This window comes from Python bivittatus, unplaced genomic scaffold (assembly GCF_059951505.1).
Source record: "Python bivittatus isolate LINGU-HERP-01145 unplaced genomic scaffold, Pbiv_v1 ctg000590_np1212, whole genome shotgun sequence".
Classification (NCBI taxonomy): domain Eukaryota; kingdom Metazoa; phylum Chordata; class Lepidosauria; order Squamata; family Pythonidae; genus Python; species Python bivittatus.
In genome coordinates, this window is record NW_028277086.1 from 1,477,550 (window position 1) to 1,503,593 (window position 26,044).

The following is a 26,044-nucleotide window of genomic DNA, read 5'->3' on the forward strand; positions in this document are numbered from 1 at the left end:
ATAGAGGGGTAATTACATTGGCTGTTGACTTGGTGAGAAGGGAAAGGCTCACTGCTCTATAGTTATTTGATGACATGCCTCATGACGGATTGCTTGCAGCCTTAGCAGGTCAGAAGTCCAAGGGCTGGGTACCCCTGAATGGAGGGCTTTGCCCCTCAGCTGGGGCCAAGAAGGGCTGGCAATCAAGGTGACCTTTTCAACCATTGTAGATTGTGGTTGTGGTGACGAAATGTTTGGCTTCTCAGCCTCAGGAAACAATGGGCTTGATTCGGGGAACGTTCCTTAGTTCGTACTTGAACACACCTCTGACCGAACCATTGATGTCTGGAACAAAAGACCTTTATTTGGAGAATTCAGACAAGAATTCAGTTTTTGAAAGAGGCTTCCACTGATAAAGCAGGAGTCGGGTAGCACCTTTTCCAACAAACACATTTTATTAAAAGACTAAGTGCTATCCTATGCTTAGTTTTAGGAACCACTTATATAAACATTTCATTAATATTCAATTTCCTTCTATTTTAAAATGCTGTACAAATAAGGACTGAGAAGATAACCTGAGCATCATAAAGTTCTAAGCCCAGGAATTTCTTCAAGCTTTCTTAATTTAGCTCTGTAATTTAAGTTGAGAAGGGACTTACGTTGTTCCTGACACTGCTAAACAGAGGAGCAATCAGAAATCCTACTGCAAATCACTCAGAGATTTAGTAGATCTGGAGATTACTACAGTATAAAGGTACGTTGCTAAATTTTTGCAGTCTACTACAGGGTTAGGAATCTTTTTGTGCAGCACCAGAGCAAAGTCAGGGAACACCACCCAACAATTCCTGGTAGATTTGAAAAGCTGTATTTTAGCAATACGAAGATCTCACATTCACTCTCTCAATCACACAAGCCATATATACATAAACAAGGCCTTTCTTATTGTTGGCCAAGCAATAAAAGGAGGAGGAAAGTCCAGGAATGCTCTCTGAGATGATCTTTGATGGAATGGAAAATGGGACTTCAGACTTTCCTTCAGCTATTTTTATAGTCAAAGTTGAATTACCTTGTTGTTATAGCTTGGGTTGTAATGGATTGATGAGTGTTCATCAATCTGCAGAAGTCATTCACCTTTAGGGTAAATATATATATCTGATTATTCCCATACCCAGGAAGTACAAGAAATTTGTCAGAATAAGAGATTCAAGAATTCTCTATCCCTTTGCAGCCTGGTACATCTTGGAATGACTCTAAGCTTCTTGTGCTTAGCTATGTCCCATCGTATGTCACTTTCCATGAGTTGAACACTTCCACTCTTTAATGCCTGGCCATTAACTCATCCTCTAACAAGATCAGCTTTCTGCCTGTGGCTTAGAGCAGCCACACCTCTGGGATTTGTTTAAGCTCAGGTGAGAGAGGAGCTGTTTCTCCAAAGGAGCATTATCTCAAGGGTGGGGCAGAATTATAACCAGAAAAGCTGAATCAATTATCCTTCTCTGCTTGTTGTTGGTTTTGGCTATATAAAAACCATAAAAAGTCTAGGTGGGAGACTTAATCTTTATGTCTGGAACTGTCACGACACAGGCAGAAAGCTAATCTTGTAAGGGGATGAGTTAATGGCCAGGCATTAAAGTGTGGAAGTGTTCAACTAATTGAAAGAGACTTCTTTCAAACATTAAGGACAGAAACACCTGTATTTCATGGTATCATCAAAGAGCCTTTGCAAGATCAACACAGCTTCTTGCAGCACCTCAAAACTACAACAGAATCGTCAAATCCTTGAGTTGGGACATGGAGGCCCTCAAGTCAACTCCCGTTCGGTGCAGGAATCCACCTTAAAACATCCCAACAGAGGGTTCTCCAGCCTCCACTTGCACCCATCCAGCAATGGGAAGTCCACCGCTTTTCTGGGTCATTGGTTCCACCATCTTCTACTGTTCTTACCCCTAGGAAGCTTTCCTAACTTCCAATCACCATCTGCCTTCCTCAACTTGAATCCATTATTCCATGTTCTGCATTCTGGAACAAGATAGAACAGGCCTGAACTTTCTTCTGTGTGACATCCTTTCAGGAGGTTGAAGAGGAGCCTCAGCCATACATCCAGCTTTCTTCAAACTCTTCATCACTGGATTTCATTTCTAGTCTCTTAATTGTCTTTGCTGTCTCCCTCTGAACCTGTTCCAGTTTCTTAAACCCTTTGGTGCCAAAACTGGATGCAGTACTTGAGACAGGGCCTGACCAAACACATTTATTATGTCATATGGCTTCAAGGAGAATAATTCATCGGATGAAATGTCAAAGTGAACTGTGTTTCACAAAAGCAAATACAATAATAAATGTTTGCTTTTAGGGTACTACAAGATTGTTGCTTTTACTGGAAGCAGCAGCTCCGTCCCTGGAAATGTCTCCATGAAGGGTGCTTTCTGATTCCTTGGTATACAGCAGGTATGGTTGCTGGAACCTCCAGCACAGAAGTTGTGTTAGTCCAACACAGCAAAACTCACTCTAAATTGCATTCTCCAGTCTGTTGTGGACCACAATACCCATCTATCCATCCATCCATCCACTTAAAGGACTGACTTTTATATGAATTGATGCCTTCCTTGACCTGGTATTCTCCAAACATGCTGGACCCAGGGTGATGGGTGGGGGTGTCTGCAAGGCATGGTCATAAATGTCAAGATGGTGGCCACGGTGGTTTCATCACAGCTCTGCTTGTGTTTTATGAGCTTTGTGAACTTTGATGGCACCATTGTGGCCACCATCTTGCTTTTCTTGACCATACCCTGCAGAACCCCCAGATTACGGGGATGGTGGCGATTGAATCCCAGCACACTTGAAACTCACCAGGCCAGAGAAGGCCGATCAAGAGCTCCTCCCGTACCTGAAGGAGTGAGTTCTAATTCTCAACCCCTCTTTGCCGCAAGGTGACAGTTGCTCCCTGTGGTTCCTCACTGATGGAGCATTTGCAAAGGCCCCCCAGCCCACACCCTCTCCTTTCCTCCAGCCAAGAACCCCCTTGCAGGACCAGCCGGTCCCCGTCCCCGTCCCCGTCTTGTCAGCTGGGCCACTGAGTGAAGAGAGAGAGCGCTGAGGGAAAGAAGGGAGGAGGTTGCCCAGAACGACGCAGGACATTTCAGGTGGAAGCGAGACTGGAGTGTGGAATTCCATGCCTGTGAATTTTGCTTTTTTTTTTTTTAAGGGCACACATTTACATCTTATTAAAAAACGAAAACAAGGAACCAAAAAAAAAACAAAACCCGCCAAGGGTAAAGGGTGCTATTTTTTAAAAAACAGATTTCCAAAAGGCCAGCCAGTACTTGTTGAGAGAGGAAACCTAAGAATGCTGTTTAGGCTGGGGATGATGGGGTTCTAGTCCAGTTTCCAGGAAGCACAGGTTGGGGAAGGCTGATATTCCTCCTGAGACTCATTCAGCAGTCTGATACTCCTGTTTCTGAATATGCCTTTGTGGCAGGGTGCTGATCCTTTTTTGTTCTGAACCTTAGATACTTCCTAGAAATGTCCTGGGCAGCCGCTTAAAATGCAGCGGTGCACAGGGCCTTGATGAAGCTTCAGCAGACGAATGCGGTTTCCGTTGCCCAAGCCAAGAACAGCCGGTCTTCAGACTCCAGACTTCTCCTGCAACTCCAAAGCCTGCCTGCTGGAAAGGTGGTTGGGTGACTCAGAATGCCTGCATTTCGCACCCAGCAGCTGAAAAAGGGTTGTGTCATCCTGTGGTTAAAGCTGAAAACAGCTGGCTGAGTCAAATCCTGCAGTCTCTACTTCTGAGGAATCAGAGGAAGGAAAAATTGAGCCGACTGTTGAGCAGAAATGAATGCGAAGGCCGACCCCGGTGACATTTTCCCCACTTGTCGCAACTGCAATGAGTCTGAAGCATCCATGTTGCACGAAAGCAGAGCAGAGCGAGCCAAGCAGCCTCTACCAAAATCTCTCTGTACACAGTTCTTCAAGGCTTTCAATTGTACCTTGTTCTTTGCTACATCTGTTGCCCGCTTCTCCCCACCCCGCCATTTATGTGTCTTTGTGTGTGTGCACACAAGAGAGTATGTGTCACAAGGCTGCTTTCATAAGTACCATCCAGACAACGTTTTCTGCCCTCGCTGCTTCTCTCATGCAGACGAAAAGCCGATCTCGCCTCACATGTGTGCTTGGCTGCTCTGCTTGTTGGAACGGCCTTTTTTAGGTTTTGCTGTTTAGTTTTTGCTGTGAGTTCGCCTCCAGATCTGTGTCTTCTCTTCTGAGCATCAGGAAAGTCCTTGCTCCCAAAGATGCCGTGGTGGGAAGGGCAAGGGCCCTTTAAACACGTTTCTCCCTCTCTCTATTTCCCTCAGCTCCAAGAAGAAGAGGGGAGATCAACGGTGAAAGCAGAGTCCCCTCCCTGAGCTGCTTCTCCATCTGACCTGGCCCCAGGTTGGACCAGCATTCCTTTACCGCTCAGGTAGCATTTTTAACGCCCCCCCCCCCCCCCCCGCCACACAAAAGACTCAGCCCAGCTTGAACAGGGATCTCCTGCCTCCCGCCCAGCCGGGGTTAAGGGATTGCCCTCGCGGGGACTGGACGGACGGACATGCGGTGGGTGAGCTCAGCGGGAGGGTTGCGCAAGGGGCCGGGCGCCTCGCCTTGCCTTGCCTTGCCTTCCTCCGGGCCCTCCTGGCCCCCCTCGCCAAGACCAGCCTCCCTATCTGGGCGAGGGCTCTGTGGAGCCAGACAGGTTTGGTGGAATGGTTAACCTGGGGCAATTCCACCCTGAGCCAATCACAAGAGGCAGCTGAGCGGAGCCATCGGGACTTCAGCGCCGGGCGCCCGGTCCCAGCCTTTCCGGGAGAAGCGCCTCGCCGCCCGCCAGCCATGCTCCTCGCCCTGGTCCCCCTGCTGCTCCTCTGCCTGCTGCGGGCCGCGCTGCCAGAAGCCCCCCGGGATCCCGCGCTGCTGGAGCTCTGGACTCTCCTATCCTCCGGCGGAGAAGGCGCGCTGCCCCGCCGCTCGCTGGATCCCCTGTTAAATATTGCACCGGCCCGGGTGCAGTGCTCGGCGGGGCCGTGTGGAAAGGTAACGCGGGGGCAGCGGGTGGGGGAGTCTTGCCTGCTGCCTGCTCGGAGGCCCGGGTCAAACTCCAGCGCGGGTGCAAAGGGCCGGCGCCGGGCAGGAGGCGAGAGCGCGGCCGCGGCGGCCGCGCTCGAGGGGCCGAGGGGGCCGAAGGAGGAGGCAGCGGGGAGCGGGCTCCGGCGCCCCCTTCCCGGCCCGGAAGCGCGCTGGCCTCCGGCAGCCCCCGTCGCCTGCCTTCTCCGATGGGCGTGCGGGTGGGAGGCCAGGGGCGGCGAGGCCGGCTGGGCTCCGGCTGGCCCGTCCGTTCCACCCTGCAGGAAGAGGGCCGTCTCGGTCTGGGGCAGCCCCAAATCAGGAGGAGCCTGGCGCCCCCTTTCCCGGCTGCCAAGTCGGATTCCCGGGCAGGAGCTTCGGCGAGCCGCAGCAGACGCGCAGAGCGCGAGTCAGGCGCAGCGCGCAGAAAGTTCTGCTTTCGGACGTTCGTTGGGCTTTTTGGAAGGGGCTGGTCGGCAGAGCTGCCCGCCGAGAAGCCGGGGAGGCGGGTGGGGCTGGCTGGCAAACCGCGGAAGGACGTCCCGCCATCCAAGAACAGAGGCATGGGCCGGCCAGCCTGCGGAGGGAGCCTCTCCCGGGTGGGACGAGGAGAGCGGGCGGCGAGGGGGTCACGCTATTGTCACGAAGTGGGAAATGTTGGAAGGACGTCTTCCCCAAGCCGGTGGACAGCGCTGCCTGTGGCGGGGAGTCATGGGCATTGTAACCCCACACTCTGGAGATTGGGGAAGGTGAAGAAAGGGAGGAAGGATGGAGAGCTCCCCCCCGCCCCTCAACTGATCTAATAGCATCTCTGAGCTGGAGGCTGCAGCAGTCCCAAATTAATCAGCAAGCAGGGGGAAACATCGTTTGCGAAACGGTGGTATATTTATGGGAGGGGCAACGGGCCAGCGAAGTGTGACTTTCCATCTAAGGGCATATTTTGTTTTGAACGCTGAATACCGAAAGTCTTAAAAGAGCATCTACAGGGTGAGGGACAAGTGAGGATGAGATTGTGAGATGAGAAAAATAATTTCAGAAAGGGAATTCCTCTGAGGGCAGTGTGGCCTTGGACCCAGAATGGCCAGAAGCAGCCCAGGCGAACTGCTGGCTGGGGAATTCTGGGAGTCGAAGTCCACCCATCTTACAGTTGACAAGGTTGGGAAACATGGCTGAGGCAGGAGGAGCATTTGCGTGTGTTCTCAGGCAGTCTCTCCACGGCAGAACTGGAAATATCGCTTTAGCCAGGAACCCCATCCAGCCTTAAGCAACAGGCTCGGAGCTCCCTTGCTTCCAGGAGCGCAGCGCGAAAGTGTGGCATGGAGATTCCTCGCCCAGACGGGTTGTGCACGTTTGTCCATGAGACAGAAAAGTGTTTCGGTTAGTGGGAGGAAAGGGAGAAAGACTGCTGGGAAGCCAGGAGGTTCTCTCATCCTTTCCTCTGGGTGCCAAGAAAGGGGTTCGAGCAGACTGCACATTGCTAGAGTCGGCACTCCCGTCACCCCACCCTGCCCCAGCATTAGTGCCCAGTCACCTTAGCAAGGAAATCGCGTTCTATGCAGTCAAACCTGAGCACCCCTGTGGGGTTCCTTAGCAGGAGTGGGTGGCCGAGGGCTTCCTCTGGGGCATTTTGGTGGGCTGAGGAGGACCACAGGGTGCAGTCAAAAAGGTCAAGCTGGCGGCTGGGACAGACAGAAAAATAGGCAGAGCTTCCATCACACTGTTGTGGCAACCCTCTTCACTTTTTTTGACCACACCCTGTGGACACCTGTGCTTTAGGACTAATGCTTCAGAAGAGGAGATGCTAGAGATAAAGTTTTTTCCCCTATTGGGACATCTCATGGCAGAAATTCCATAGAGCCCAACAGTCTCCAATGCAGTGTTTTTCAGACTTGGCAACTTTAAGATCTGTAGACTTTAACTCCCAGAATCCCCCAGCCTGCATTGGCTGGGGAATTCTGGGAGCTGAAGTCCACACATCTTAAAGTTCCCAAGATTGGGAAACACTGCTCTACTGGGATCAAATAAACCCCCCAGGGCTTTCTCTGCTTACTGTCTTTGCTGCCTCCCTCGCCCATTTTCTCTAGGGCGGCTGTGGAGTTTCCTCAGCCAAGCAACCAAAACCATAGAAGTCCCACATTTGCCCTGCCATGCCTCTCTCCCTTTAGCCTCATGGCACATCTTGTGCAAATCCAGTCTCGGCCCTTTAACGTGCTTTAATTCCCTTCCCCTCCACTATGCATTTTATGCTGGCATGAAGACTTTGGACAACTTTTTAAAATTTGTGCGGAACAGTGCACAATTGGGTTAACTGGATCAACCACAGTTCAGTTAGCCGTGGGCAGGCTTCTCTTGCAAATACCAGACCAGCCCCAATGGTTGTGCCTTTAAGGGCTGCCTGATCTGCAAGAATTTGCAGTATTGAAGCAGGCTTCTCCGACAAATTTCTGCAAGCCTGTGTGTGCGCACTTTCAAGTTAGTGTTGACTTCTGCCAACTGCCTTGACAAATCCATGCGATTCTCTCACAACTGCCAAAGGGGTTTGCCCTTGTTGCCTTCTTCCTAGGGCTGAGAAAGAATAATTGGCCGAAACTCACCCAGGATTCATGCCTAAGGCAGGACTAGAACTCACCATCTTTCAGGTTCTAGCCTGGTGCCTTTAACCACTACACAAACTGGTGCTCTGGTGCTGTTAGTGTGAATGTGCCATCTTAGTTGCTTTGGGGGGCCCAGAAGAGGAAAAGAGGAGAGGGAAGGGGAGCAGGAAATAGAGGGCAAATCCTGGGTGCCCTCTCTGGCAGCCTGGACAAGAGTTGGGCCATGTTTCCTTTTGCTTGTAACGATGGTGTGGAAGTGCCAGTTTTTCTAAGTGCCCCTTTCCTCACCCTTCCAGGCCTGATGATTTACACCTCCCATTTACAGGCAGACATCTGAAACACCTTCATTTTCCGGCAAGGGGTGGGGCATTATTTGCAAGAACACTCTGTAGCACTTCAGGCTCACCAGGAATCCAGAGAATCATTAACTGCTCTTCCATATGACACCCAAAGCCTTTCCTCTGCGTTATTGTTCAGTCCGGTGTTTCTCAACCTTGGCAACTTTAAAATGTGTGGACCAACTCCCAGAATTCCCCCAGCCAGCATGCTGGCTGGGGGAATTCTGGGAGTTGAAGTCCACAGTGCTGGCTGAGGAATTCTGGGAGTTGAAGTCCAGACATCTTAAAGTTGCTGAGGTTGAGAAACCCTGGTTCAGCCTCCTTTAACTCTTCCTTTTGCCATAATGGCTCCTTTGTGTTCTCAAAGATAGCCACTCACCGTCTTGTATTCTCTCTGCCTCTTTTCTTCTGCCTCCTCCGATGACATCTTCCTTCTCATTATGTGGCCCAAATATTTAAGCTTTAGCTTCGCTCTTATGGCTTCCAGAGAGCTGTTTTATTGTACTTCATCTCAGACAGAAGGATGTGCTCTTGTGGTCCAAGAGATTCTCAGCAGTTCTCTCCAGCATCGCAGTCCGAAGACATTCATTTTCTTTCCCAGCTGGATGGGGAAACCATGACTTTGACCCACTGTTGTCAGTGTGATGTCTCTGCACCTTAATTTGGTTTAATTCCCTTCCTCCCCCAGTGTACATGTTCTGTTGGCATTTAAACATTACTCAACTGTTTTTATGTGAAGGACACCTGTAAATGTGCTATTCCTTTTTTTTTTAACCATACCAGCCAAAGAATTAGAATCAAATGCCCAAAAGGTCTCTTCCATTGCAATGGAAACTGCCTGGGGGGCGAAGCCATCTGAAAGTGACTTTGGATTCCAGGCAATGATCATGTCCCAAAGCTACCTGCCCCTCCCCACTTGCCCCAGACAGAGGGTTTTAATTTATCATCCACGTTTCTACTCAACTGCCATTTGCCATGTCTGTTTACAGTTCCCAGCACCTCCAGCCGAGTCAAAGGGCTACAGCAATGCCGAGGGGCTGCCGGACTAGGAAAGGCCCTTCAAACAAGCTGTTTCTGAAGTGCTCATGTTACAAGGGCTGGGAGGAAACTGAGCCGGGCGCGCAAACTTGGCCAAGGGAGCCCAGCAAGACTGGGGTTACTGATGGTTTTGCAGACGGGGCTTCTGTGTCCAGAGATCACCCAATTTGTCAGCTATCCTCCCGAAGTTGCTAGGATTGATCTTGGAGACTTCCTTGTTTCAGCCACTGCCACTGCTGGCCTGATGCCCATCAGAACTGGGGGAGGGGGTGCAATTCCTAGTTGGGGGGGGTCTAAGAATGGAAGCCTAGTAGATCTGCAGGCTGCCAGGTTGGAGGAAAGGGCTTGAGGACTTGGACAGCACTGCCTCTGACTACGGGGAACAGCAGCCGTTTCCTTGAGCAGCCCCTTTCCTCCCACTTGGAGCACGGAGGCATCAGAGCTTTGGGGAAAGGTCTCGTTGGCCACCGTTGGGAGGGTGGGGAGGTGTCAAGGAATGCAAGAAGTCCTTAGGCAGGGACCACTGTTGGAGCAGCCTTGGGAAGCATCATTCCAGAGGATACTGGGATGCCTTCCTGGGTTAGGTTGAGGGTCTCAAAGACTGGAGAAGGAGCAGACAAGTTCTTTGTCCCCCATCCCTTTTGGGCCCAACCTACAGCTCCTGTGCTCATCCCAGAGTGACCCGATGCTCCCGCTGCAAGGGGCCTTCTGCCTGTGCCAGTCTTCCCCAATCGGTGGCCTCCACAATCTGGGGCTACATCCCTGCCAGCTGAAGAGAGGGAAGGGTGCTGCGGCCCAGCCCAGCGGAGGGACATGGCCAGGAGCAGCTGAGCCAGTGAGCTCTCCGAGAACCCGGTGCCCCTGTCCAAAGCTTTCTAGAGGCAGGCGCAGCTATGGAGGTGTGTGTGGGGAGTGGCCCCAGCTGCTCCTCCCTAAGGCTCCTGGCAGTTTACAGATGGGTGCAGAGTCAGGAGAGGATGCTTAAGGGCTGGAGTGGGGAGACCTGGGTTCAGGTCCATCCTCAGCTTCAAGGCAGGCTGGTATTCACCCAGACGCCCAGATTTTGCACGGGCCCCTTTTCTGCAGAGCTGAGAGCTGTTTGGGTGGGTGTCTTGGCCTGATCCACCTTCTGTTTCACAATGAAACAGGTATACAAGCTGGTTTCATGGGCCAGATTGCCAGGCCCAGCCCTGCCTGAACAGCTGCATTTCCCTCTCTTGGCACAAAGGGAGGCCTGGATGGTGTTGCAAGGACAGGATGACTTTGGGGGCACCAGGAGGGACAGCCCAAGGCTGGAATGAGGGAGGGAGATGGGTGAGGTGGGGAGCAGAGGTCCTTCTACCATTGTATGCCTGGGGCCACACTGCACCCAGACACCCTAATAAGTAAGATCTCCTTTAAGTTGAGCTGGGCTGCTGGGGATTACAGAGATGCAACCCATTAATTTTCCTGGCAAGAATCCGGAAGTGGTATGCCGTTGCCTTCTCCTTCAACTTCCCAGTCTAGCCTCAAGCCCTAAGATCTCCTGCTGGTCTTTCATCCATGTAGAAACCAGGGGTGTCTGCAGGGTGTGGTCCCAACAAATCAAGATGGTACCATGTTGGTGCAATTGAAGTTCTGCCTATTTTTTATGGGTGACACATAGGAAAAACAGGTAGAGATTCAACTGCGCTGCCGTGGTGCCATCTTGACCTTTTGGACCACACCCTGCAGACACCCCTGGCTGTGGGTCAGGAAAGCTACAGCCAGGTCCAAGAAGTCGCTGGTATGGCGGAGGGGAGGAAGACTTCCTTGCAAAGGTGGAAGGCTCCGTCCAAACAGGAACAAAAATTGCCCAAAAGAAATACAAGAAGGAACGGAGGACGCAGAACAGGATTTGAATGGACAAAATAAAAATAAATCAATGCCTGTTTGGAAAGTTTCAAATAGGGATAAGCTCGTCACGGGGTGCCCAGCTGGAGGAGAGGCCTCCTCAATCTGGCTGCGGAAGAATCTGCGCTGGGGAAGGGCTGGGCTACCCCCTGTCCTGCTGTGAGCTTCTCATTGGCAGCTCCCTGGCCGTTGTGCCACAGCCTGGCAGCCCCCGGCTTCCCCGCTTCCCTGGCTGGGGCCCTTCCTTTTCCCCAGCCCAAGATTTAATGAAGCACTCGGGGCAGGTCTGGTTAATATTGGATGGGGGACTCCAGAAAACCCCAGGGCTGTAGGCTAGGTGGGGCAATCGGAAAGACCGTCTGGGAGAGAGAAGGCAGCAGCCAGCCTTCTGTTTCGTTGGGCGAAGGGCGACCTGACCCGGCCGTGAAGCCGTGGGGATCCTCCTCAAGCTGCCCTGTGGTGCTTCCCTCCCTCCCGCCCTCCCTCCCGGTCTTTTCCCCTTTCGAGTTCAGCTTTTCAAAGCGGTGTCAGGAGGGGAGGAAGTGCTGACGGCAGTGAGGAGGAGCCCCAGCTCCTTTTCTTTATTCTTTCGTCCTTTTCCATGCTTGTGAAGGAGTGGGGTGCAGCCCAACCTGCCTGCCAACCTTGCAGCCAGCAGATGCAGCTCACGGGAAACCCTGCCCCAGTCATCTCGGGGAGGCCGGAAGATGCCGCCAGACTCTGCGTGGCAGAGACTAACCCCATCTCCACATATTCCAGAGTGGTTCCTCCTCTAGCTGGATGTTGAAACCCATTTCGAAATAAATCTGCTGGAGCCCATGTTTGCTGAGGCTGAGTGGGCGTGGGGGCTGATTTCAAAACGTGCCAGTTTGGGAATTACACAGAACTCTTTATTAGATAACGCCAATCTTCCTCTCCTCTCCTCTCCTGCAGTGTCTCTCTGCCCCAAACATCTTTGAACTGGTGGGGAAGACAGATTCTGGGGAGGCCAACCTCACGTCCCTGGAACTGTTGCCCTTCTCTGCCGGGCTGGTGTGGTACTTCTCTGATCCCGAGGCAGCCTGCCAGGCGGTGACCGACAGACGCTGGGCGACCGAGGTCCGTGCTTTCCAAGTCAGGTTCTTCAGTGGAAACCCGGCAGCTGGACCCACCCCAGAGAAAGTGGCGCGGCGGATGCAGCTCATGCAGAGACATGTCATCAAAAAAGAAGAGGTAAGGGGGGGGTGATAATTGGCGAGCTGCAGGAAAGAAGAGAGAGATCACCATATAGATAACAGCATTTGGAAACTGTGGAGCTCAAGCTGACTCCAGGCAGTTCAGAGTCATAAAAATCAATAAAACATAATTGTCATAAAATCAGATACAGCAACAGTGCAGATAAAATCCAGATTAACCATAAAACCCTCCATAAGCCCTAACCGATGAACTACAGCCCCAAATTCTGGAGAAACCGCATAGCTTCAGTTGGCCTTCAGAGGCCAATAAAGTGGAGTTGGTCCAGATTTCCAGGGAGAGGCTGTTGCATCAGGGTTTGGGAAGGCCTCCCTTCTGGCCCCTATCCTGTGCAGCTCACGGCGTGGGGGGGCTGGGGCCAAGGCCTCCTGAGCTGGCCACACAGGATGGGCGGATTCAGCAGGAAGGAGACGGTCCTAAAGATAACTGGTAGTCAAGCCACGGAGGGCTTCACGGATGACTACCAGGACTTGGAATTATATTTGGAAATCTCTCAGGAGCTAACACATCCCCCGCAGGATCAACGTCCCATGGCTGAAGTGGCTGTCCTCTGCCACCACACATTCAGAATCCAAAGTCAGCCGATGGATTGAGTTTAAAATATTGTTATTGATTGATTTAGAAATGTATATGGTCGCCTATCATAAATACATAACTTTGGGTAGTTAACAGGAGTTTATTAAAAAACAGTATAAAACACCTCCATAACCAAAGAAAGATGCAGTTAAAAGTAATCCGGTACAAAAGGAAACCGAGGCACCATATAACATGAGTTCTACATCCAAGCATACGTAGGCATGCATTGTCATGGAAAAGATCTATCTCTGTGGTCACTAGGAATTGAAAATGACTTGATGGGATATAATCAATCAATCAATCAATCAATCAATCAATCAATATGTTGGGCTCCCTGATGTCCTGGCCCTAAGCCAGGCCTTAATGGGTTTCCAGAAGGCCAAGAAAGTTGGTGCCCTCCAATTCCCGGGGTGGTGGTGCAGGGAGAGCCCATTCCGTTCTTGCAAAGGTGCCCAAGATTTTTCCAGACGACAGATGCTTGCAGACACTCAGAAGCTGCAGCTGGATGTTCGTGTAATGTATTTTTCTCCAGGACATGCGCAGACCTGCCACGAGTGAAGCTGTAACTGTTTCTGACGAGATGATGAGCTTGGGAAAGTTCATGTCACACAAGGGTTCAGAGGGGAGAAGGGAGACCCAGCCTGAAAAGGGCTACAAGTGTCTTAAAAATGAAGCTTACCCAAATCAAAACTCTATGCTATTTTAAGTCGCAACGAGTAGTTAGTTAGCGGCCTCTGAAGTTGCTCAAAAAAACCCACATCTGAGGCAAGGGGAATTTTTCTCCGGGTAATTCTTAAAGTTACAGATTTACGAGTCTTCAAGGCCAGGCTGCAAGCAGGGTTGTTTCTATTGAAATATGGCATCGCTCTTTAACCCTTCAAATATGGGGAAAGCGGCTTTCACTGTTTAGACATGACGAGACCAACATTCTAGTCCTCCTTGTGAAGACAACAGAGTCACACGCAAGTTTTGGAAACCATTGCTAGGGCTAAATCCCACACTTCGGTCTCTCTTTTTCCCTTCTTCTACTCCCATCTGTTGCTTTTCCTCTGAATATGAATTCGTTGTGCTTGTTAGTCGCTCTGCATTCGTAGCTGGGGGAAATAAGGGCTGTGCTGAGAAAGGCCGGAAGCCCAGCCTGCTCTCTTGTCTGCTCTTCTCCACTCCCCAGCCCTGTGCAGAAGTGGGCCAGATCCTGGAAAACAGCATGTCCGTTTCCCGCCACGTAGCACCGAATCCAGCCGGGCAGGTGTTGGTGTTTCTCTCCTACCACGTGCTACGAGGAAGCTGCTTCCACGCACTTCCTCACCAGCACTACTTCTTGGACTATATTTTCCAGCACTATAGCAATGGGACTCAAAACCTCACTCTGGCAGGTAGGTCTCCAAGCCATGGCTTACACACTCGTGTTGGAACTAGGAAGGGAGTGGCCAAGGATTTGTGACCCCTGTCTTGGAGCGGTCAGTTCCCAAGGGTTTCCTATTTTGGTGCCAGCCCAGGACCTCTGGTCTCAGGAAGCCTGTTTTGAAGAGATGTCTTGCAACATTATGAGATTAGGAGAAAAGCAGAACTTGTCCAGCGTTTGGTATTCTTGGAAGGGGTGGGGATATCCCCCGTGTCCTCACTGTGTGCTATCCAGAGATGCAGTAGAGTTGCCATCATGACCTGCAGCTGTTCAGAGCAATTCTCTATTCATTTATCTAACTGTTTCATGACACCATCTACATTTGGGGAACAGTGGCCATTGTATATGATGTATAAATAACAAAGGTCCTGGGACCCCCCCCCCCCCCGTCTATAACATGACTATAGCAGAAGAGCCAAAGCAGCCTTCCCCAACAGAATGCCCTCCAGATGTGCTGGGCTTCAACAGTTCCTAGTTAGCATGGTCAAAGATTTAGAAAAGACAGTCAAGCCCATAAGAGACTATAGTTTGATTGGATTGCAGGTCACCTTTGAGGGAGCGCCCCAAGTAAAGAGATTAGGACATCCCCTCAAATGGACTGCACTCCCATGATTCAAATGGCTTTGGGCCATGCCAGTTTAAACTTTTGAGGGCAGTGTAGTGGCCATCAGATCTAGAGGACCCCAAACTGGGAAGGTTAGTGTAGAAGAACAGGTAGGATGGGAAGCGGTCCCCAAGAATGTACAATGACCTCTGCCCTCTCTGGATTTACAACAGGGCTGACCAAACTAATGGTACAGTTGGAGGTGGGCCCTAAGGGAACACATGAGAGCCATGACCATGGTGACCATGACCACAGCGACCACACACATGATGGTGGGCACACACATGATGGCCATGACCACAGTGGCCATGCACATGACCATGACCACAGTGGCCACACACATGGTGGAACCACACACGACCATGGCCACAGTGACCATGCACATGGTGGACACACACATGATGACCATGACCATGAAGATGCTACACACGATCACCCAGATAGTCATGACCACGGAGACCACAAAGATCACTCAGACCATCACCACGGCAATGAAACAGACCATCACCACGGCAATGAAACAGACCATCACCACGGTAACGAAACAGATCACCACCATGTAGAGCCCCATAGAAACAGAAGTGAAGGTTCTCTGGTGCGCTCAAAACGAAGTCCTTCTGGCTTGGAAGAACAAGACGTCCACCAGAACATCTGGGATACGGTGAGGCATGTTCTTCTGTCCTACTCCTTAGTAATCTGGGTGAATTATGTTGCCTGTCGCTGGGGGAGAGCTTCCAACTGCTGCTCTGAATTCCATGGGGAAAAGAGTGCTTGACTTAGAATTGTTGTACCCATGAATTTAGAACAACCTTGGTTGCTACAGGAAAGCTACTTAATGAGGATCTCAGAGCAAAAGGTTCTTCCTGTAGGTGAGGCACAGCAGGAAAAGGTGTCCCAAGAGTGACTGGGTCCCTGTTTGTCCATGGTGCTCTGCTCCAAGGAAGGGGAGGAAGAATCCCTGCTTTGTGGGGCGCTGCTGCAGGGCACGGTATTTCAGAATGCTACAGCCATTATCTGCTGCGGCTACTCTGGCTGCCTTCTCCCCTTCTGAGAGGGGATCATGGCAGCTGTTCCCCGCCTGCCACACAGCCCGATAGAGAGGATCGGCTGTGATCCTCATTTGGGAAGAGCTGGGTTAGTGTGGTTGGCATCTGAGCTGGAAAAAAGCAGGACTGGCAGTTCTTGAGGCTTTCCTAGCCAAAATCCACCATTGCCCCTCTTTGTAGCATGGAGCCCAAGAGCACCACTTGCCAATGGCTGCAGATCAATGCCCAGTGATGGAATTATCACTCAAGGGCATCTCTTTCCTTCCAGGTCTGCCTGAGCCCCAGTGACATCTTTAAGATTTATGGGATCGATGATGCCACCGGAATCACCCACCCAGATTTCACCCGCCTGAGCCCAGCTCTGGTGCAGCAGAAACTCAGCAAAGCCTGCAGGGCCCCTCGGAATGCCCCAGCAGAAGGGCACCTCACCACGGCCGAGAGTGAGTCCATCCCCAGGAGGCCCTACTTGTTCTCTCTAAAGCTGTCAGGAAAGTGGGGCCCCAGATTCTGCTGGTCCCTTGTCTTGGAGGCCTCTCTTGGATGCTGCTGAAGACGTTTTGAGCTTTTGTGCTCACATGATGACCAGCTGCTTCTGGTCAGAATTTCAGGTGTTTTACCTCTAAAGCTTTAACCAACCTGGACGTGATTGGGATGTGTACCTCACTGGGAACCTATCAAGCCAGCCAGGGACCCATTAAAGAAGCCCAGTCTTTCTGAGGCATGTGGGAGAAGGCCTTCTCCGTGGAATTGACATTTGCCCCACTCTTCCTGCTTGGAAGCCAGGAGATAAGTCCTTCCTCAACAATGCCTTTGGAGTTGAGTTAAGGTGCTCCCCCCATGCATCCTTATTGGCAAACACTTCTCTCCCGGCCTAAGAGCAATTGTCCCCATGGCCAAGCTTTCTCCAGCCTCAACTGCTCCTGTTCCTAGTCCCTGCCAGTCCCTGCCTTCCCACCAATAGCTTGGGGACAAAGCCTAACAGGTTTTGCACACCTCAAAGCTGCCTTGGATGGTGCCAGAGGAAAGGTGAGGAGGCTTCTTTGACACCATTCCAGCTCAGAGGGCTTTCCAGCTGTCCCATTCAGGGTGTTGGGACAGCCTCATGGGGTCCAGGAAGAACAGAGGTTGCTTGCTGGCTGGGCATGTTCCTATCCTGGTTTGGATCGAGGCAGAAAAAGCCTTGGGTTACTTTCAGTAATGATTGAACGATTCACGTCTTAGTGCTAGCTGTCTTGAATATCCTATGGGCAGAAAGGGAGGATAGAAATGGTAAAAATAACAAATGGTAGAATGCCCTCCTTAAGCAGGTTTGGCACTCTTACCGTTCTGTAGCCTGGCTTCCTCCAGGCGTCATGAACGCACATAATCCTAGTCAGGGGACAGGCAGGGGATGTGTGGCTGACCACATAAGAACTAACATCAGTGAGAAGATACACCTTCAAAGTCCCCACTCTGGGCAGGATCATCACCCAGAATCAACAAAACTTGCATGGCAGGTGCCCTCTTGTGACCACCTTGCCTTGGAATAACGTGATCTGCTGTTTTTGATGTTATGCCTCCCCTTTTCTAGAGTACATCTATGGCTCGTTGGCCACGCTGGTCGTCTGCTTGTGTGCACTTTTTGGCATTGTGGTTCTGCTCTGTACGACTTGCATCAGCGCCTACCAATATGTGATCCAAACCTTTGTCAGCCTGGCAGTAGGATCACTCACCGGGGACGCCATGCTGCACCTCATCCCCAGGGTCAGTGCAGATGGGGAAGGGAGGCTTGGAGAGGCTGCCTGAAGGTTTGGAGGGAGGTCACAGGTGTGGTGCTGGATTAGGTGGGTCTCTGCAATCCAGCTGGCTCCTTCCATCTGCATGCATGCATTATAGGCATGAGGATAAGAGTGTGTGTGTGAGAGAGAGGTGTGTGGATTTTTGGACTGGTGGGCAAATCCAAATCCATGTTGAAGGAGGTTTTGGTGAGGGAAGCCCTTTCTGTGTTAGGGGATCTGATGGGGTTTCCAAACTTACTGACATTAGTGGAGGGAATGACAGGGCTCTACAGCCCTTGTTCATCCCCCAAACTATTCCAGAGCAGCATTGCATTTGGGCAGGAAGAAATGTAATGGAAGTGTAACTAGTAGCTCTACCAGACCCAGCCCTCTTGTGATCTCCATGCTATGAAAGACTCTCCCCCTTTTTTTGTTCTGGGTCCCAATCAAACTTGGACCATCATTCTCATTTCAGTTCTTGGGCCTCCATTCTCACTCCCACAGTGAGGGCGATGTCCATGACCACCATGAAGCTGAAGACCATGACAAACTGTGGAAGCTCCTGGCTGTGCTAGGAGGTCTCTATCTCTTTTTCCTCCTGGAGAAGTTCTTCATCCTCCTGGGACATTCACATGGCGAGGTAGGCTGGCTGCTTAATTTGAGCCTGAGTTTCCCACAGTAGCAGAATTGCACGCAACAGGAACCGAGTGGGATCAAACCTCAGTGCCTTCCTGACTCTTAGCTCATTCCAGTTTCACCCCCCCCCCAACCTGCTGGTCTCCAAAGGCATTGGGCTGTTCCTTTCAGGATTCGGCTATACTCACAGGAAATTGGAGAACCCCACCTTGGAAGGACACCAGGTCAAGGAAGTCCATTTTCAATTTGAACCGAGGCTCAGCATTGCTTATAGTAACAGCAGAGCAGTTTGGAGAATATAACCGTGGATGGCCTCTCTATGCTTTCCTTGAGGTGGCTGAGGAAGTTGGGACATGGGGGGGACAAGCGGAGAGGGAGATATTTTGCAGGGACTTGGACCACTTGCACCCCTCAAGTTTCCAGCAACCTGGGAGAAAATGGGGGAGGGACTGGACTCTCCTAAACCTCTAGCTGTAAATTTCTGTTTGCACATACATTGATTTTAACTTTTTTTTTTTCCTGGCATAGAACTCCTTCCTGGCCTCCTGGGTTTGAAAAAGCTGTTAGTTCTTGTACATTATTCAGGGGTGCTCTTATCTACTTGTTTGTTCTAAAGCTAGGCAGTGGCACTGAGAAAGGGTAGAGCTACCACAAACAGGCTGCCAAGATACACTACAGCAGCGTCCCTCAAGCTTGGCCACTTGAAGACGTGTGGACTTCAATTCCCAGAATTCTCCAGCCAGCATGCTGGCTGGAGAATTCTGGGAGTTGAAGTCCACACGTTTTCAAGTGGCCAAGCTTGAGGAATACTGCACTACAGTATGGGGGAGCTCTCTGAGACCCTTTGCTGCCAGCTAGTGGTTCCCCAAATACAGTGGAACCTCGGGTTATGAACGCTTCTGTTAACGAACCTTTTGGGTTACGAGCAGCTCCGGCTGCAAAATTTTGCCTCGGTTTGCGAACTCCGCCTCGGGGTACGAACAGGATACACGGCCATTTTCCCTCCCGTGACATGGTCCACGGCCATTTTCCGCCCCTGACACATGGTCCACGGCCATTTTCCACCCGACATGTGGTCCACAGCCATTTTCCCGCCCGTGACATGTGGTCTGCGGCCATTTTCCCGCCCGTGACATGCGGTCCGCAGCCATTTTCCCGCCTGTGATATGTGGTCTGCGGCCATTTTCCGCTACGGACACGTGGTCGTAGGGAGGGGGACTCTCCCTCCAAACAATAGCCGCCTCCCTGTCCTCCACGCCAGAACGGATTAACGGTAATTACATTGAACCTTATGGGGAAATTTGCTTCGGGTTGTGACCAATTCGGGCTGCGACCAGAGTCACGGAACGAATTAAGTTCGTAACCCAAGGTACCACTGTATTGGCACCCTGGGTCTAACAGTCCTATTAACAGACTTTAAACTTGACTGGCAGCTTCCCCCCCGCAGAAACGCCATTTCTTTGCATTTCCTCTCGTGCCAAATTCCTAAAAAAGAAATAGGCGCTGCTGTGACGCCAAATGGACGTCTCCCTCCTTTCCCTCTTCCTAGGAGGCCTCCGAATCCAGCAAGGGCCACCAGTGTGACCACGGACTGTCCCTGCAGTTATACCAAGACGAGATGAAGAGGAGAAAGCAAGAGAAAGGAGCTTCAAACGCGGACCTGGTGGGTAGTCTCCATGTCCAACCCCCCTGGGCTTTCAGTTCCCTTGCGCCTTTACTTAAATAAGTCAGGGATGAGTTTGAAGCTTAAACTGTTACTGGAAAAGAGCCCCAGATAACCACGAGCAGCCAGAGGCAGCTGGTGACCTGATAACCTCCAGAAGTGGTTGACTACAAGTTCCATCATCTCCAGCCAGCAGGTCCTTTAGGGATGAGCCAAACTGGAACGCACAACCTCTGAAGGACACTTAGATTGGGAAGGAGACTATGTTAATGAAAACTTTTCCTCTCCTTTAAACATTTTATTTATTTGTTAGTTTTATATTCTGCCTTTCGCCCAGGAGCTCCAGGTCTACAAAGCGTCCCCTCTGTTTCCCATAATAATATCCCTGGGAGGTAGGATGGGATAAGAGATGGTGGCCATTCCCAAATTACCGAGTATTACCCAGTGAATTTCCTTGGTTGAAGGTGAAATTGAACCTTCAAGTCTACTCTCTCCCATTTCTAGCCCAACACCTTAAGCACTGCACGGTGCTCCCCAGATGCAGTTAATTCTGATAAGATGAAGCTCCCGCCAGCATTCTGGAACCCCCTGCAGAAAATCAAAACCAAGGCTGTTCACCAACACTTCCCAATTTCCTTCCAGGCTCTAGCGTACCCTGATCTAGAGGAAAAATGGGATTACAGGTGGTCCTTGGTTTTGACCACTCATTCAGCAACCATTCAAAGTTATGATGGTGCTGAACAAAGGGGACTTATGACCAGTCCTTGGAGTTCCAGCTGCCACAGTGTCCCTACAGTCACGATTTCCAACATTCCCTGCCAGCTTTCCCACAAGCAAAGTCAATGGGGAAACCGGCAGGTTCCTGCCACTTTTTTGCCTGCCTGCCTGCCCACAGCTCTCACCCACTGGCCTGGGACTCCTGCCTCTTCCCATGTTGCAGTCACGTGAGGTCCTTGCTTAATGACTCATGTGGTCTTGGGGTTACGACAGCAACCAGGACTTCCAGGATTGCCATTGTTAAGTGACTCAGTCACATGACGTTGCACTTTACAACCGCTTCATTTAGAATAGAAATTCCAGTCCCAATTGCCCTCATAACCCGAGAGCTACCTATATTCCTATACTTGGGGTGGAGAGGAATAAACACCCTGATATAGATGACCACTAGGTGGTAGCCAAGTTGTTCAGGAAATTCTCACTTTCTCACTCCCCAGGGGTTATCTAGATTTTTGGCATCTTTTTGAGGGAAAGCCAGGGCTCTGTTAGAGAGGAACATCCCTTCTCTGATGATGATGCTAGTTGATTCCCCTTTTTTAAGCTGAAAAGAAGATAAATGGGCCTTCTGGAGCAGCAGACTATATCAAGACTTAGCATAAAAGTTTAATACGCTAAGTGTTCTGGCTGAGGAATTCTGGGAGTTGAAGTCCACACATCTTAAGGCTGCCAAGTTTGAAAAACACTAGTTTAACATAAAGCATTAAACATGCAGCAAGCCAGGACAGTGAGAATAGGCTGTTTACCTGCTAGGCATCAGGGCAATAGTCTGTATGTCACAAAATGATGTGCCAGTTTGGGACAGGAGGGGTTAAATTGTTTTGCTTGTGATTAAAGGCATTGCAGATATACACCAAAAATGCCTTTGAGTTCTGGGAAAGACTGAAACGTTTAGCTGGGATCTGGAGGAGTGGAAAGACGCACTCCCACCCCTGCTACAGGAATTAGTCGCCCAAGAAGTGCCTACCGTGAGCAGCCCCAAGAGGAAGGGCTCTCGGCAGACCATGGTTTCATCTGCTGTGTCCAGAACGCAGAAGACCCAGGGGCTGAGGGCCAGGACACAGAGCACCCCCTCCGCCAGGGGCTGGGGCAGTAGAATGACCCTTCAGCTAACCGAGGCGGGGATGGGCCTGAACCCACACAGCCTTTTCTCAAAGCCTTGCTCGAGGGAATTCCTGCCATGATCCTTTCCTGCAGGTGTCCGGGGAAGAAACTGACTTCGGCCAGCAGTTGCGGAAGACAGAACTTGGTCGGGGTGAGGAGAAGCCGGGGCTCCAGGCGCCAGCCCCCAGCCCTAACCCTTCCCAAGCCATTGAACGAGAACGGCTCCCTGGGAGCAAACCTTGAGCCTTCTTCCTCCACATCCCCTCCCCCTTTGAGTGGCTGGGGTCCCTGGTCTGGTGTGGGAAGCCTGCCTTGGCCTCTCCTTCCCGAGGCGTCTGGGCGGCAGCTGCGGCAGATGTGAGGAAGGGAAAGGAAGCTCTTGGGGGCTCACGCGCCTCGCACCGCAACGACCTCCTCCCCATGTCGCCCCACAGAACTCCGCATGCTGCCGTACATGATCACCATCGGAGACGCCATCCACAACTTTGCCGACGGCCTGGCCATCGGGGCTGCCTTCTCCTCCTCCTGGAAGACAGGGCTGGCCACCTCGCTGGCGGTCCTGTGTCACGAGTTGCCCCATGAGCTGGGTGAGGTGCAGAGGAGTCAGCGGTTGGCTGGGGGGGCTGATGGTACCCCCTGGGCTGGAGGGTACCTGTGGGGCTCAGCTAGAGAGGATCTCCTCCTTGCAGTGGGACGGTGGAGTCCCAAGAGTTCTCCCATGGGAAACTTGGGGTTCAGACAGCAGAGGTTTTGCATCTGACCACTTTGTGGCTCCCCAGCTGATTTCTAGTTGATTTTTTTTAGACACCCGCCTTTGCTTTGTAAGCCTGTGAGCAATCTCACAACTGCATTTCCAGATGCAAAGGAACTCGGCTTTCTTCCTCTGGGACCGATGTAATCTCCTCGAAGTGCCCAGAAGATTAGCGTTTCTGAGTTAAAATAGTTAAACCAATTTACATGTTACAGACAACTTTGGAAATAGGTTGGTCTTTGGCACAACCGTCTCCGTTTTTGGAAAATGGAGCTGGCTGCTCCCTGGTGGTCCTGTGCCAGGAATTCTCGCAGGAGCTCCGTTCTTCCTAAACTGGTGCCTTTAGGTACCTAGGACTACAGCTCCCATCAGAGAAGAGCTGCAGACCCGACGGGAGGAGGCTGAGCTAGATAAAAGTGAAGCTGGGTTATATTCAAGCAGCAAAACCTCTTTGTTCAATCTCCCCCAAAGTCAATTCTAAGAAAGGATTGCTGGCCAGGCTCCCGAGAGCACATCAGCTGCACCACGTGGGGATTGTGAAAATGGGTGTCCAAGGCAGCGTTTCTCAACCTTAGCATCTTTCAGTTATGTGGACTTCAACTCCCAGAATTCCCCAGCAAGCATGTGCTGGCCAGGGAATTCTGGGAGTTGAAGTCCACATATCTTACCATTGCCAAGGTTGAGAAACACTGGTCTAAGAACAGGATGTAGCCATCAGGTCAGCTCAACGTTGGCCACAGGAGTTGGGAAAGTCCTAGCCAAAGCCCTTCCCCCTTTCTCATTTGGCCCCTTCTGTCTCCCCAGGAGACTTTGCAGCTCTGCTGCACGCTGGGCTGAGCGTCAAGCGCGCATTGCTGCTCAACTTCGTAAGTGCCCTCACAGCCTTCCTGGGCCTCTACATCGCCCTCTCAGTGAGCACCGGGGAGGAATTTGAGGCGTGGGTTTTCACAGTGGCCACTGGCCTCTTCCTCTATGTGGCCTTGTGTGATATGGTAAGTCATGCCTCCTTCCTGTTGCCCCCAGTTCCCACCCAGAAGATGTGTCTCTGGGGCAGCCTTCCCCAATCTGTGCCCCTCCAGAGGGGCTGGGCTGCAAGCCCCATCATTGCCAGCTGGCCAGGCCAAGGCTGGGAGTTATGGAAGTTGAAATCCAAGAGGTCTAGAAAAGGCAGCCTTAGAACCATGACAACTAAAATACAAATTTGGAGGGTTCTGTGAGAGTTACTTCTCAAGGAAAAAAAAGAAAAGCAGTTCGTTACCAAAACATTGAATGATTGTAGACTGCCCCACCTTTAAAAAGAGGTGAAAAATTGAAAAAGGAGGAAATGGACAAGAGCCTTGTGGCCATAGATTGCACCCACAGCAGGTGCCTCATTTCAAAGCGCGACACTTGCTGGAATTCATGTGTTGTCCCCTTAAACAGCCTCATCCTGGGATTAACTCCAGTCTAGACTGAAGAAGGAAGTTTGACAGATGCAACTGTCAGACTGCAATGCATTATAAATTGGGGCTGTGCCACACTTAGGATTTTCACACGGTAGTAATTCCTTTTCCTACTTTTCTCCTAGAATTCTGCTTTGCTAAGTTTGCCTACAGTTGCTGTTCATGCCTTTGGGAGGATCAGCTGCAAAACATTTAAATTAGGCCTGTGCAGTAATCTGGATTTGAAGGGGAAAAGTGCTCTGAAGGGGACAGTCATGTTGGCCACTGATTCAAGCAGCGGTATCAAAAACACGTTTACGGAATTGCTGATGGTTGCCATGTACCTGGCCGGTGCACCCCAAAGCATCTTTTCCTCCTTGAATCCAGTCAGGGATATATAATTAGGGAGCAATAAGCTATGACCATGATTGCTCACTGTCTGGTCTTTGTCTACTCTTCCTGCAGCTTCCAGCCCTGATGAACGTGAAGGACAAACGACCTTGGCTACTCTTCGGCTTGCAAAACTTTGGCCTTCTGGCTGGCTGGGCCATCCTTCTGCTGCTTTCGCTTTTTGAGCACAATATCACAATTTAAATGCAGCACTCCTGTGGATCAGGACCTGCCACACCTCAGCCTCCCTGCAACCCCCAGCAGACATGGCTGACTCAGGGATATCCTTCACTAGACGGGAGAAAGGGGGTGCAGTGCTTGAGGGGCAAGTCAAGATCCAGAGCTCAGCTCTGCACAAGCTGTTGGCAGAAGCATTCGGAGACACCTGCCAGGCTTCACCTGAAGCTCGGCTGTCAATCTCCCCTCTCCACACATTTACTGTAATTCCTCAATTCTGGAATTGGCTCTCAGACATGACTTGGTCTGGTAGAGCCCTTATGGCAGAAAAGAATGAAGCCACGGCCATGTGGAAGAGCTGTCCACTGCAGCACACAGAAAAGAAAGCCATTCTATAGAGCTTGACTCCCAGGTTTAAATTCTAGGCCTTTTCCTCCTGACTTTCTGAGTCAGTGGATACTTGGCCATTCTCTTGGTGGCTTCTCTAACCTGGGAATCCCTAGTTTCTGCCTTGCCAGCTTCATTTCTTACACCAGCATGCCCTGGAAGGATGTCCATCCTGTCTTCCCCTTCTATTTATTGTATTTATTAAATCTTTTTTCACACATACACCCCCCGGATACTTAACACACACAGGAACTTGGGCCAAAATGCACTTCTCCAAATTCTGTTTTCCCTTCAGACCCTCATTCCAGTGCAGCTTCTCACCAAGTGTAAGTGAACCTGGGAGAGAACTGAAAGCACACTCTTTTGAATTCATCCCCAGCCTACAGCTGCTGCATTGCAAAGAGAATCATGCAAGGAAAGTGAGCGACTTTCCTACCAAAAGGCTGCTTACACCCACTTATGCTTGTCCATAGTTTGCTCAACACCAATTGAGGAGGCTTATTAAAATTTGGCCTCTGGAGGTTGGAGCTGGTACAGACAAGCGTGGGACCGAGGCAGTTTTGTGCACTAGTCCCAGCTGTGTAAATCAAGAACAGGAAAAAAATATCTGCAACTCAGAGGCAGCAGGAGGAGCTTGGGGGAACAGGGTCTCAAGACCAGCCCTGCATCTCAGCTGGTGGAGTGAGGGCAGATTCCACCCTACAACAGCTGTCTCCAGTTTAGTGCCTCCCAGAGATGGCGGGAAAGCTGCCAGTTGCATTCCAGCCCATCTGGAAGGTACCGTTAGGTAGTTGGCATTGGTGGAGCAAGCTATAGACTGGGCAGCTTCAGGGACCCATTTTCTGACCGAGTCTATTACGCATAAGGGCACACGTTCATCCTTTCTTTGCAAACATCCCTAGAGTCAGGGATTAGAGAGGGAGGCTGGCTCACAAACCCAGCTCAGGGGTATACAGCCCACTCTGGAGTCGGGAGGGGGCTGTGGACACGCTGCAAGTCGAGCAGCGCGCTCACCCTACTTCACCGGTACCGAAACACACCACGCCAAGGTCTGGAGTCCTGGGCAGGCAGATGGTGGGCTGCGGACGTAGACCTCGCATAGCTTTTACAGCACCACGTCTCATCGTTGCTAAATAAAACCTACGGATTCTGAGCATTTCACACCGAGCAGCGCGTGCACTGTTTGAACCGCGAAAGGG

General features: G+C 51.1%; 1 protein-coding gene across 3 annotated transcripts; it reads left to right on the forward strand.

Moving 5' to 3' along the window:
- Positions 1-4,624: 4,624 nt before the first annotated feature.
- Positions 4,625-26,006, forward strand: SLC39A4 (solute carrier family 39 member 4). 3 transcript variants are annotated; one of them, XM_088148828.1, is made up of 12 exons: positions 4,625-5,049; positions 11,855-12,133; positions 13,902-14,106; positions 14,913-15,400; positions 16,054-16,225; positions 17,356-17,528; positions 18,018-18,182; positions 19,728-19,841; positions 21,813-21,870; positions 22,154-22,306; positions 23,275-23,462; positions 24,357-26,006. In XM_088148828.1, exons 1-12 carry the CDS (start codon positions 4,849-4,851, stop codon positions 24,483-24,485), a joined length of 2,325 nt encoding a protein of 774 aa, XP_088004954.1. In that variant the 5' UTR covers positions 4,625-4,848; the 3' UTR covers positions 24,486-26,006. The 3 variants fall into 3 exon arrangements, with proteins under 3 accessions (XP_088004954.1, XP_025031546.1, XP_025031547.1); XM_025175778.2 differs by lacking the exon at positions 4,625-5,049 and adding an exon at positions 9,367-9,884; XM_025175779.2 differs by lacking the exon at positions 4,625-5,049 and adding an exon at positions 9,928-9,948.
- The last annotated feature ends 38 nt before the right edge of the window (positions 26,007-26,044 follow it).

Coding starts and splice junctions, on each gene's coding strand:
- SLC39A4 (XM_088148828.1), top strand. CDS start 4,849: ATGCTCCTCGCCCTGGTCCCCCTGCTGCTCCTCTGCCTGCTGCGGGCC. Junction 16,226..17,355: donor GCACCTCACCACGGCCGAGA/GTGAGTCCATCC, acceptor CCCCTTTTCTAG/AGTACATCTATGGCTCGTTG. Junction 19,842..21,812: donor GAGCTTCAAACGCGGACCTG/GTGGGTAGTCTC, acceptor CCTTTCCTGCAG/GTGTCCGGGGAAGAAACTGA.